At 34.4% G+C, this 11625-nt stretch overlaps 1 protein-coding gene and 1 long non-coding RNA gene across 2 annotated transcripts; one reads left to right on the top strand and one right to left on the bottom strand.

The window, feature by feature from the left end:
• The first annotated feature begins 1199 nt into the window (after window positions 1-1199).
• On the top strand, window positions 1200-6140 carry LOC310735461. Its single transcript, XR_014536298.1, has 4 exons — window positions 1200-1688; window positions 1815-2022; window positions 4195-4328; window positions 4980-6140. It is a non-coding gene; the product is annotated as an uncharacterized lncRNA (long non-coding RNA).
• Window positions 6141-8375: 2235 nt separating this feature from the next.
• LOC310735454 (transcription initiation factor IIA subunit 2) lies at window positions 8376-10393 on the bottom strand. Its single transcript, XM_083558227.1, has 4 exons — window positions 10196-10393; window positions 9340-9444; window positions 9070-9196; window positions 8376-8703 (listed from the first exon to the last, which is right to left on the bottom strand). The coding sequence occupies exons 1-4, from the start codon at window positions 10265-10267 to the stop codon at window positions 8678-8680; spliced, it is 330 nt and encodes a 109-aa protein (XP_083414353.1). The 5' UTR covers window positions 10268-10393; the 3' UTR covers window positions 8376-8677.
• Between the last annotated feature and the right edge of the window lie 1232 nt (window positions 10394-11625).

An 11625-nucleotide genomic window follows, 5' to 3' on the forward strand; every position in this document is an offset into this window, starting at 1 on the left:
ACAGTCAGTCCCCCCTTTTGCGCTGCCCAGCAGTGCAAAAAAAATGTAGAACGCAGAATCTCCCAGAAACAGCCACAACACACACACAAAACCCAAAACCCACACACAGGGAAACAGAACCATCCCAGGGGGCGAAAGCTCACCGTTTCAGCCGGCCGGACAGATTCGGGAGCAGACGATGGAGCAGATCCGCGAAGCTGAAAGTGCCACAACACGGCCAGGATTCGTGACGCCAGGAAATGATGGATCCTGTTCGTGACGCCAGGAAATGATGTTTATTTCTTGTCTTGATGGAGTGTAGATGTTGCTTGGAATAAATCTTCGCAGACACTGTTATTTCTTTGTAAGTTTATTTAACACAGAAATTCAGCATCTTCACGAGCCTCCTGGATCAGCTTGGAGCCGCCGTATGGATGAATCGACGACTCCCGATCCATGGCTACACACACGTTAAATAGTTTGCCCGTTCTCTGGGTCCACCTCTTAATGTATAACAGATGTATATGAGTCTATTTTGCAATAATGTTTAACACAAAGCGAAGCCTGTCTTTGTCCAGACTAAATGTATCTCAGATGTACCAGAGCTCACTTTCCCAGACCATTCATCTTAACATCTAGTGAACGGGTCAGAGGTCGTCTCCCAAGAGGACATGCATCCTGGATCATATTCTATACTTCGGCTCATACTGATTTAAGGACGACAGCCCGTCTCATTTTCCCAGTCATGGCTCTTAAGATAAACACTATGGGCCTTTCATACATTTGGCTTAAAGGAAAACATCTGGCCAGACAGTTCAGTATAGGAGTAGAGAATTTCAGCTCCTTCATGAATTTCATCAGAAGAGAAATAATCTGAATTAAGGCATTCAGATACTACATATTTAAGATATTACATATTTAAGATACTATACTCTATCATGTAATGCTAATGTTTTAGCGTGTAATTTAGCTAACTGCTAGCTAACGACCAGACACTAAACATAAAGAAAACTGTTTGTGTCGTCTTCTTTTCTGCAGCTGTCATAAGTGCAATTGTACAAACAGAAAGATCGCAGTGAACAGACCCATGTTATGTGTCAGGTCTGTGTACAAGTATGTGCATGTTGCTAACGTTTGCTATGTTAGTAGGCAACCTGATGAGCAGCTCGTAATGTATTGTAGTGAGGTACTTTTCTCCTGCACCTTAGCCCCGCCCACAAAACCACCACAAACTGAAAAAGGCAATATTGAGCAAACATCGCATTCAGATTTATTATTTTTATTTGAAATTGTAAATGAAGTTGTATTATGTTCTCTATTTCCACAAAAATTTGGATGCCTCCCTTCCCATGTCAAGTCATTATGTAACCTCTTAGCTCCATTAAATATCATTTCCATTGTTTGGACATAAAAAAAACTTTTTTTCTAAATAAAATGTTTGTGTTTATAAGAACAAATAAATGCATACATGTTGAATTGGCATTAGGGCAAATGAAGGATGGCAGATTCTTATTTTATGGGTGGAATATACTTTTAATTGGTGTTTTATGCTCATTCAGCTCAGTCTGACTATAATGCCTTTCTTTGATTGATATATATTTATAATTTCAGATGTGCACAAAGACTTAATTGTAAAAATGGGATGCTTTCAAGAGAGGAGAAGACATCTGGCAGACCAGTACACAGCAAGGAAAAATCCTATTGAGGCTGTAAATGTTTAAGATTATTTTTCATTCAGGATTGTTGTACTGTTTAACAGCAATATTTTGCTTGCCTTTTTGCCTCCCTGGGGTGGGATAAAATGTTAATTTTGTAAATGCACATGTTGTTTTTAGGTCACAAGTACCTCAAAATCTCAACCACAACTGCAAGTATCTCAAAATGCAGCTAAAGTTGCAATGGGAGAACCAACTTAAAAGAGATCTCCAGAATTTTCACAGGAAGAAAAGAGCTCCTGTCCACTCCATTGTCTGATGAATTGGATGACACTGAAATTGACTTTTTTCAGAACAGCGACAAATCAGAATATCAAGGAACAGAGCAGTAAGCAATATTTTAATTTTATATCAAATAATGAAAGGTGAAAGGTATATTTCTCTCTGATTTATTTCTTGTTAATAAGGCAAGTTAACTTTAGATTATTCCACCTCTATTTTAGATATTTAAAAATCTGACCTAATAGAGCAATGTAAGCTGTCAATTTGTCTAAGGAGATTTCTAAAGCAGCAAAATGATCCATTCCAGGTGTCTAATTTCAGATTTTTTATTCAGATTGGAACTACATATATTAAACAACACATGTTTAAAGTGGTCATATGATGCTATTTGCAAGGATCATTATTATGTGTATTAGGTGTGTATATGTGTGTGTGTATATACATATATATATATATATATATATATATATATATATATATATATATATATATATATATATATATATATATATATATATATATACAGTGAGGAAAATAAGTATTTGAACACCCTGCTATTTTGCAAGTTCTCCCACTTAGAAATCATGGAGGGGTCTGAAATTGTCATCGTAGGTGCATGTCCACTGTGAGAGACATAATCTATAAAAAAAAAAGGTCCACTGTTGGAGCAATCATTAGAAAATGGAAGAAGCTAAACATGACTGTCAATTTCCCTCGGACTGGGGCTCCATGCAAGATCTCACCTCTTGGGGTCTCAATGATCCTAAGGAAGGTGAGAAATCAGCCCAGAACTACATGGAAGGAGCTGGTCAATGACCCGAAAAGAGCTGGGACCACCGTTTCCAAGGTTACTGTTGGTAATACACTAAGACGTCATGGTTTGAAATCATGCATGGCACGGAAGGTTCCCCTGCTTAAACCAGCACATGTCCAGGCACGTCTTAAGTTTGCCAATGACCATTTGGATGATCCAGAGGAGTCATGGGAGAAAGTCATGTGGTCAGATGAGACCAAAATAGAACTTTTGGGTCATAATTCCACTAAACGTGTTTGGAGGAAGAAGAATGATGAGTACCATCCCAAGAACACCATCCCTACTGTGAAGCATGGGGGTAGTAGCATTATGCTTTGGGGGTGTTTTTCTGCACATGGGATAGGGCAACTGCACTGTATTAAGGAAAGGATGACCAGGGCCATGTATTGCGAGATTTTGGGGAACAACCTCCTTCCCTCAGTTAGAGCATTGAAGATGAGTCAGGGCTGGGTCTTTCAACATGACAATGACCCGAAGCACACAGCCAGGATAACCAAGGAGTGGCTCTGTAAGAAGCATATCAAGGTTTTGCCATGGCCAAGCCAGTCTCCAGACATAAACCCAATAGAGAATCTTTGGAGGGAGCGCAAACTCCGTGTTTCTCAGCGACAGGCCAGAAACCTGACTGATCTAGAGAAGATCTGTGTGGTGGAGGGATTTTGCACACTGCAAAATCCTTCCTGCAGTGTGTGCAAACCTGGTGAAAAACTACAGGAAATGTTTGACCTCTGTAATTGCAAACAAAGGCTACTGTACAAATATTAACATTGACTTTCTCAGGTGTTTAAATACTTATTTGCAGCTGTATCATACAAATAAATAGTTAGAAAATCATATATTGTGATTTCTGGATTTTTTTTTTTTAGATTATGTCTCTCACAGTGGACATGCACCTACGATGACAATTTCAGACCCCTCCATGATTTCTAAGTGGGAGAACTTGCAAAATAGCAGGGTGTTCAAATACTTATTTTCCTCACTGTATATATTATATGAGCATGCCTTAATGTTAAAAAATCTTTATTTTACACATACTGCTAATTATTGTAGCTCTCTATGATCTGTGTTTCTCAAACACATTGATTTTTACAAAGCCCCTCTTTCCAAAAAGTGCAGTGTGCTCTGAATGTCTAGTGATCCAGTGGGTTGGGATTTGTCCGAACCCAAAATTGCATCATATGACCTCTTTAAATTCAGGCTTTGGGCTTGTCACCCTGATATTTGCTGTTTGCGTATCATGTTTTAATAGACATCTGGTTTTCCTATGTTTTTGCAAAAGAGGTAAATATTATAAACTTAGCATGACCCATAGAGTCGAAGTAGACAGTTCAATTAGAAATACCATATTTTAAAATAAATCAAATTACTCGATGAATCGTTATACTTACTGTGAATACTTTCCAGATGCACTGTCATTTTGTAATTAACGGTATTCTAACCTTTTATTCAATGTAACACACACAGGCTGTGCTGGATAGTGACGGTGAACAAGAAGATAAAGATGGAAGAACAGAATTTTGAGAACAGCCTGCTGCAGGTGACATCTCCCCAGAAAACTGATGTAGTGCTTGATGATAATGTTGTCAAAGCTTTGAAAGGTAAGTTGACCAGAATTAAAATTGTAAACATGAAACATATATATTTAATATTTCAAGCCATTGGTCAACCCAGTGTTAGTTTTTTGTTAGTTTTTTTTGTGTTACAAAATTATTATCTTATTTTGATTACATAATTATTCTGCCACTCATTCTAGCTTTTGTATTGTTAATCCAACCTGTGAGTTATGTTTAATTGTAAGTAATGTTTTAAATTAAATTGCTGTAGTTTGTTAGTTAAAGCATAGGTTTACATTTTTTAGATTGTGCACTTGCCTATGCTTTCATGGAGTAAGTCATTGGTCACTGTAAGCATTCCTTCCAAATGTAATTTTGACTTTCGTGATGGGAGACAAAAATATTTAACTGAAGCTGATATGAGGCCTCACGTTAATGCACAGAGAAACTGGTAACCTAAAAAGGTCAATTTAACAAATAATTATTTTAATAACTAAAGGTCGGCCAACAGTGGATTTTATGGTTGGATCATACTTCCTGATAGCCGATTTAGCACCGATAGTTTTGGATACCGGATAAAAAATAAACCAAAATTATCCATGTAAAATAATAGCTACTGAACTTTATTTAAAAAAACAGTGCTGAAGAAAATAAATATTTTTAAATTAAATTAACTAAATAATTTGTTTCTTGTAGAGCTTCCTTGGATTGTAGCATCTCTTTAAAATGTTCTAGAGGCCATGAAATGAGGCTCATCTTGCAGCTCAAGTTAAAGCTCGAGTTCTGGAGAGCTATGTTTTCCTGCATCCCCAGAATTGGTAATTATTATCATAATGTAATTGTTGCAATAATTTATTTTAGCTGTCTCATTCTGTATTTCATAACAGTCTTGATTGTTTCTTGTTCTACCCAGATTGCCCTCGCTGATTCTGATGTTGCTGTCCCGAAGAGGATGTTCAAAAGACTCAACGAATCATGATTTTCTCTTTTTTCCCCAAGACCTGCTTACATTACTGTTTGAAAAAGAAATTTTAATCAGATGCACACTCACAGGGAAATGTGGTATTCAAACCTCAAAGGACCAGTTGGACCCTCACATGGTCAATGTGCTCATAGGCATGTTTAGTTCCTGTAAAACATCTCTGTTTTTTATTACATTGATCTTCTTACATGTAAAGTAATTTAACATTTACAATTCTTGTACATTATTATACAGTAATTGTGGGCTGGGTACTTGTACTTAAGCACCGTTTATCAGCTTGTCATACCTTGACATGTTGTGTAGACCTCATAATGGTTCAGCAAGACTTAATGTTTTTGATATTTAAAAAAAAAAATTATATATAAACTCATATTCTATATTTACATTATATTTCATGTCTAATCATGTTAGAATTAAGTATTAAAAATTTGTGCAATGTAGAACATTTCACTTTATCGTCTTGAAAAATGAGAAAATTGAGAGAAATATCATTACTTCATAGTGTATTGCAATACAAAGTAAATAAAAAATAACAGTGGTAAACTTTGCTTTTGTATTTAAAACGTTTCTTTTTATCTTTTCACAGACACTGTAATAAAATAATTTCCATACTGTCTGAGGTGCGAGCCCTCATTCACAGAAAATGTAACAATGAGGCCTGTTCAAAGAAAAGTGGCCCTGCACTGGCAGGATATGGTTGATTTATGTTTGTTTTTAATAGTGTCTGTTCTACCACTGTTTTAGTTTTTTTTGTTATTTGCCTGTTTTTTGAAAATGCACTTTGCTTATGCACTTAGTTTTTTAGTACATTTTAGCTGTTTTTGCAGAAGATTACTAAATTAGTAGTATTAGTAAATTGAAGTTTTTGAGTTTTCTAAGACCAAGTGAGTTTTCTAAGACCAAGTGCATTTGATAAAATTTTGAATGTTTTTTGTACTAAAGGTGTATATTGCACTGTATTTATCTTATACAGTAAAAATATATTAATATAATTCTGAATTATTTATCAAATCTGTTCTGCTAATACAATCCTAGTTATGATGTAAATATACTGGGAACACATTAATTTGAAGCTTAAAATATATTTTAACTGTACTTCAAGTATAGAATTAAAGTATATTATAAATATAATTTAAAGAAGTACACTTAAATTACACTAAATATACATAAAGTTTTTCCATTTTAACACAACTAAGTATATTAAAATTAATTGCAATTACCTTTAAATTGATCTTAATCATAGCATAATTATCATTTAATATACTTGAAGTTGTTCCAGAATAACACATTTAATTTGCACTTAGTATAGTATAGTATAGTATAATAAAAATATAATAAGTGCATCCAAAAAATTACAAATTAAGTATATTTCTTTTTCACCTGGGTTTTCTCAGTTTAAACATTTAATATGACATCTTTGTTGTATTCTGAATAAAATATTGATATTTAAAACTTCCACATAATTGCATTCTGTTTTTATTCACAATTTGTACAGTGTTCCAACTTTTTTGGAATCGGGTTTGTACATTCCTTTATACCCCTGAATGGTTTTAAAGCATGACCAGGGTACCAAATGGAAGGGACAGAGCATAATTTAAGCCAGGATGTACCCTCATCTTAATTGTTTATAAATGTATGTTAATTATAAAAAAGTCTATGCAGACCAGGCCCTAGTATGTACATGTATGTGTTGGTCAGTGTAAGAGGAAGAAACATATACTGTAAGTGTTTCTGTTGTACTGTAGGTGTTATTTTCTAAAATTATATTTCTGCTGTCACCACATTCTTCATCATGAAATATGAATTCAATTGTTAAACATGAGGAATATCCTGAGGAATATTTTACAGAAACATTTTAGATATCAAGTTTTTAGATATTTAAGACATTTTAGATATCAATTTATCAGAATTAATCTGGGTTCTTAAACTGAAGCAAGGTTAAGGTTAAGGTTTGGGTTCAGCAATGATTTGCCCAAAAGATGGGCCAGGACTTTCTGAATATACTAAATGAGCAATTTCACCATCGATCGACTTTTTGGATTTTTACTTCCAGATTCCTTAACACCATTGAGAATCTTTGAAAGGTAGAAATGCTAGAGTAGATTTTATGCAGTCTCCAACTTCAACTCTCTCATCATCAATCAAGATTCTGTATAACCTCATACCCTTATTTATTACACTGCCACTTGTAAATAAGCCATCTATGCACTTCTGGTTAGATGCTAACTGCATTTCATTGGCTCTGTACATGTACCTTGCACAATGACAATAAAGTTGAATCTAATTTAATCTAAGGTCTTGGCAAGGGATTTAATCAAATCTGGCTGGAAATAAATGTTTGACATAGAATAACCTTTTTAAAATTATGCCATGGCGAATGCATGCTGTAAAAACATACTCAAAAGACTGTTCAGCAAAATGTGACTACTTTTTTTGGCCATGCAGAGTATATTTAACTGCTTTTTTAACCATCTGCTTTGCTATCAACATTTCTATAAATAACTGGGTGCAAAGCATGTATAGAAATCATACTGGGGAACTAAGATGTATTTAGATAAGAATAACATTATATAAAATATTACATTTAATTAAAAGAAATTCTGTTGTATATGTAATACATCTCTTGCAAAGTTTCCCTGCCCTGAAAAACATGACATTTGTGAAAACAAAAATACAATAAAAACTAATACAAAATAAATCAAAGATTTAAAATTAGACAAATAAAATCTAGAATAACCAGTTCTAAGATTTGTACAATAATGTTTAACGGTGTAACTATTGTGCACATAAAAGCGAAGTGTTAACTGTTTGGGAGTTTAGGACAACATAAAAACTTACCTCATTAATGTTTGTATCCTGTTTGTCACTCTGGTATTGTCTACATTTCCTGGAACTGATGCCTGATTTATATAGAATCTATAAGCTTATAAGCTTACTATTAGTAGCTTCACAAATAAAACATTGTCTGAATTGTAATGTAATGTGATTTTGGAAAGAAAAAAAATTATAATAAATCACACAAACACATTTGTCTGCTTCCAAGCTCCACAGATACATTGTTTTAAACCTACCTAAATGCTTAATTTAATATAAATATAAAGTACAACACATATTTTAAAACAATTTATTACATAACCAAAGCAAAATTATAACAAACAGAAAGAGAAATATGTTTTCTTTCTTTCTTTCTCTCTCTCTCTCTCTCTCTCTCTCTCTCTATATATATATATATATATATAAAATGTCCAAGGCCTTGTGTGGAACTGGTTGTTATATGAAAGTTGGAGCGCTGTCATTTGTAATAAATAGTATGTGTACAGTCCTCTGCTTTTTTTTTTTTTTTTTTTTTTAAACTCTTCTTCCTGTCGTTGTGGTTCTCATTCTCTTTGATGATATGCCTTTTCCCTCCATTTCACTCTGCTGTATTAGAGCCAGTGTCTGCAAAAACAGCAAGGCAAATAAAACAAAAGTGTTCCAGTGGTTATAGTCTTGTTCTCAGTAGGTGCTATAAACAATAATAGCCCTACACAGTCAGAAAAATAGTATTAATAAACCACAAGGAGGAACAATTGCTTGTATAAATATTTCTATATTTACATAATTCTACCTATTATTTACATAAATAACAATATTAAAATATGTATGGTTATTAAAAAAAATAGCAGCTGGAATACAATGTAAATGTGTCAGATGGCAGCATGTATCTACAAGCTGTATCCACCTATTTGTATGATCATTAATTCTACATAACTAACAAAACCACGGACTAAATGATGAATTAATGTGTATAAATGAAAGTCTTACTTTTTCCATCACAGGCTACTATTTTCACTTTATCCACCTTGACCAGGTCAGTGACCTCACGAAACTCCACATCGTTCAAAACAAATGTCCATACATTGTCGCAAAATCTGTACGTGTTCAGCGATCCCTAAAAATTAAACAGAAAGAACCCACTGCAGATCATACAAAAAATATACAATCTTCATATCTCCCATATCTTTATAGGTTAGCAATGTGTGGTAGAACAGGTCTAATAATAATGTTGAATAAGGTTACCAAGACAATACTGACTTTAAAGTTGACTCTGTTGCGAACTCGGTTAGCCAGTGCAGTGTTGATGGCTTTATCAAACTGTAACAGTACTTGAAGGGCTAGCTGTGGGGTAATCTGTTGAGTCTGAATAACAAAATAAAATAAATGATTTGTGCCACACTTATAACACATAAGCACATTATTCTGTACACATTTTTGATTAAAACTACCTTCCTAGTAGACATTGACAAATAATCAATTTGCCATGATACCAGAAGGGAAAAACACTGTCACTAGTTTGACTGAATCACATTTTCATTAGCCTAAAACAGGAAACACTGCCTACGTTCCGAAAAGAAACTACTAAAATATTAATAAAAGAGCAGTATATGACTAGTACATTCTTGTATAAATACTGATGAGACAACTTTCTCATTATGCTTAATAGTACAATAGTACCAGATTGAGTTGTCTCTCTGAAATCGGGCTTTTTGTTAATGTGTTTATTACGAACGTACCTTATTATATTATTTACTCGCATGCCCATACTTCAATCCGATTTTGAAAACATATCAGTTTAGATTCAAACGGCGGCGTTAGGTCGTTCAGAAACCAGATGAGGTGGGTTTTAAACGCCGCTTTGAATCTTAAACTTGACTAGCAAACTGCTAGGACTGAAAGAAATGGAAAGGCGAGGTTTTGCCGTCTTTGCTTTATGCGATAATCGAATAACAAATATTTCGCTTTGACTGCTGTTCAACATAGAAAATGGACATATACAAAATCAATTAGGTAGGTCAATCTATTAAACAATGACTCTAAATGACTACCACAACATCCTGCATATAGATATACAGCTAGCAGTGTTAGAAGGGAGAATGCTCGTTATTTTTACCTGTATAAGTTCATCAAGACTCTCTTGTAAACTGTTTCCGAGTGTCGTGTTTCGGTAGAGCTGATATGCCATTGCGTGTTTTATACAGGAAGCAAATTTGACTTCTCCGTAGATAGAACCGTTAGTGTTTGTATTTAGCTCAGCTAACTAACGTTTCACACTAACCATTCACTTCCTCAAGTACTAAACGCCTAGTACGGAAAGTCGCATGGACAAATTGCTGCAGTAACAGGGATATGCGAAGCTGAGGTGACTGACTTTTAAGAGCTTTTATTATTATTTGTTTATTCAAACAAGATTAACAGCAAATTTCAACATACAAACATAAAAATGCATATCCACAATTTAACATGATCACATAATATTGAGAACAGTAAAGGAAAATAAAGAAGATAAAAAGTAGCTAGGTCTGAAATTCACACATTTACAAGAAAAATCATAATAGATTCTGGAAGTCTAAAAATGAATAGCATTGACTGACGACTTATTTTTGGAAGCTACGTTATGTTGGCGTAAAGACTTTAACTGCGACATCGCCAATTAGACGAGGCTGGTGTATATAACTATGATAAAGATGTAGAGACCTCCACGGGATGGATTTTTCCGTCCTGCTCCCGCAAGGTTCTGTCTCGTTTCTGCAAAATAGGTTATTTTCTCCCGCTCCCGATAATTAAGTTTTGTCCCACTCTCTCTTATACTGAATTCGGACACGCTCTGGACAAGGCTAGTATCTTCACTCTCAGAGAAGAATTCCAGATTCCTGACTAAGCATTTCACAGTCCATAAATTGAAGTTGAAAAATTTATGTTTGCCATATTAGATGTATTATTTATTTTTTTGTAATTTCTTTAGTTAGTGTGTTAGTTTGATCTATTATCTATTATGATCTTTTTTCTTTATTGCGGAAAGGGTTAATAAATCAGTATTAATGTCAAGAAATTTGGAATGGCATGTTCAGTGTTCAGATGTCTGCATACTTTTGGCCATATAGTATTATTCCCTACAGGACAGCAAATCTCCAGGGCTCAACCCAGTTTTACAATTTTCAAAGTTCAGTAGAAGATTGTCAAAATTAATTTAGGCTATAGATCAACTTGGGCGAGTTGGCCATGATCAGCCTGCCATAACCCTGCTATGACAAAAAAAATGAATTAATTAGAAGACAGGCAATGTCACCGGTATTCTTCTCAAACTTCTTGATTGCCAATGTGGACATAATGTCAAGAGTCAAGTCAAGAAGCTTTTATTGACATTTAAACCATTTATAGCTGACGCAGTACACAGTAAAATGAAACAACGTTCCTCCAGGACCCTGGTGCTACATAGACAACATAAAGCTATGATGTCTTAGATTCTTGTTCTTGGCTGACAGGTGTTTTACCCAATGTGGTCTTCTGATATGAACCTAAAGCTTTTAAACTAAATCTACA

The sequence above is a fragment of the Silurus aristotelis genome, assembly GCF_946808225.1.
Source record: "Silurus aristotelis genome assembly, chromosome: 13".
NCBI lineage: Eukaryota > Metazoa > Chordata > Actinopteri > Siluriformes > Siluridae > Silurus > Silurus aristotelis.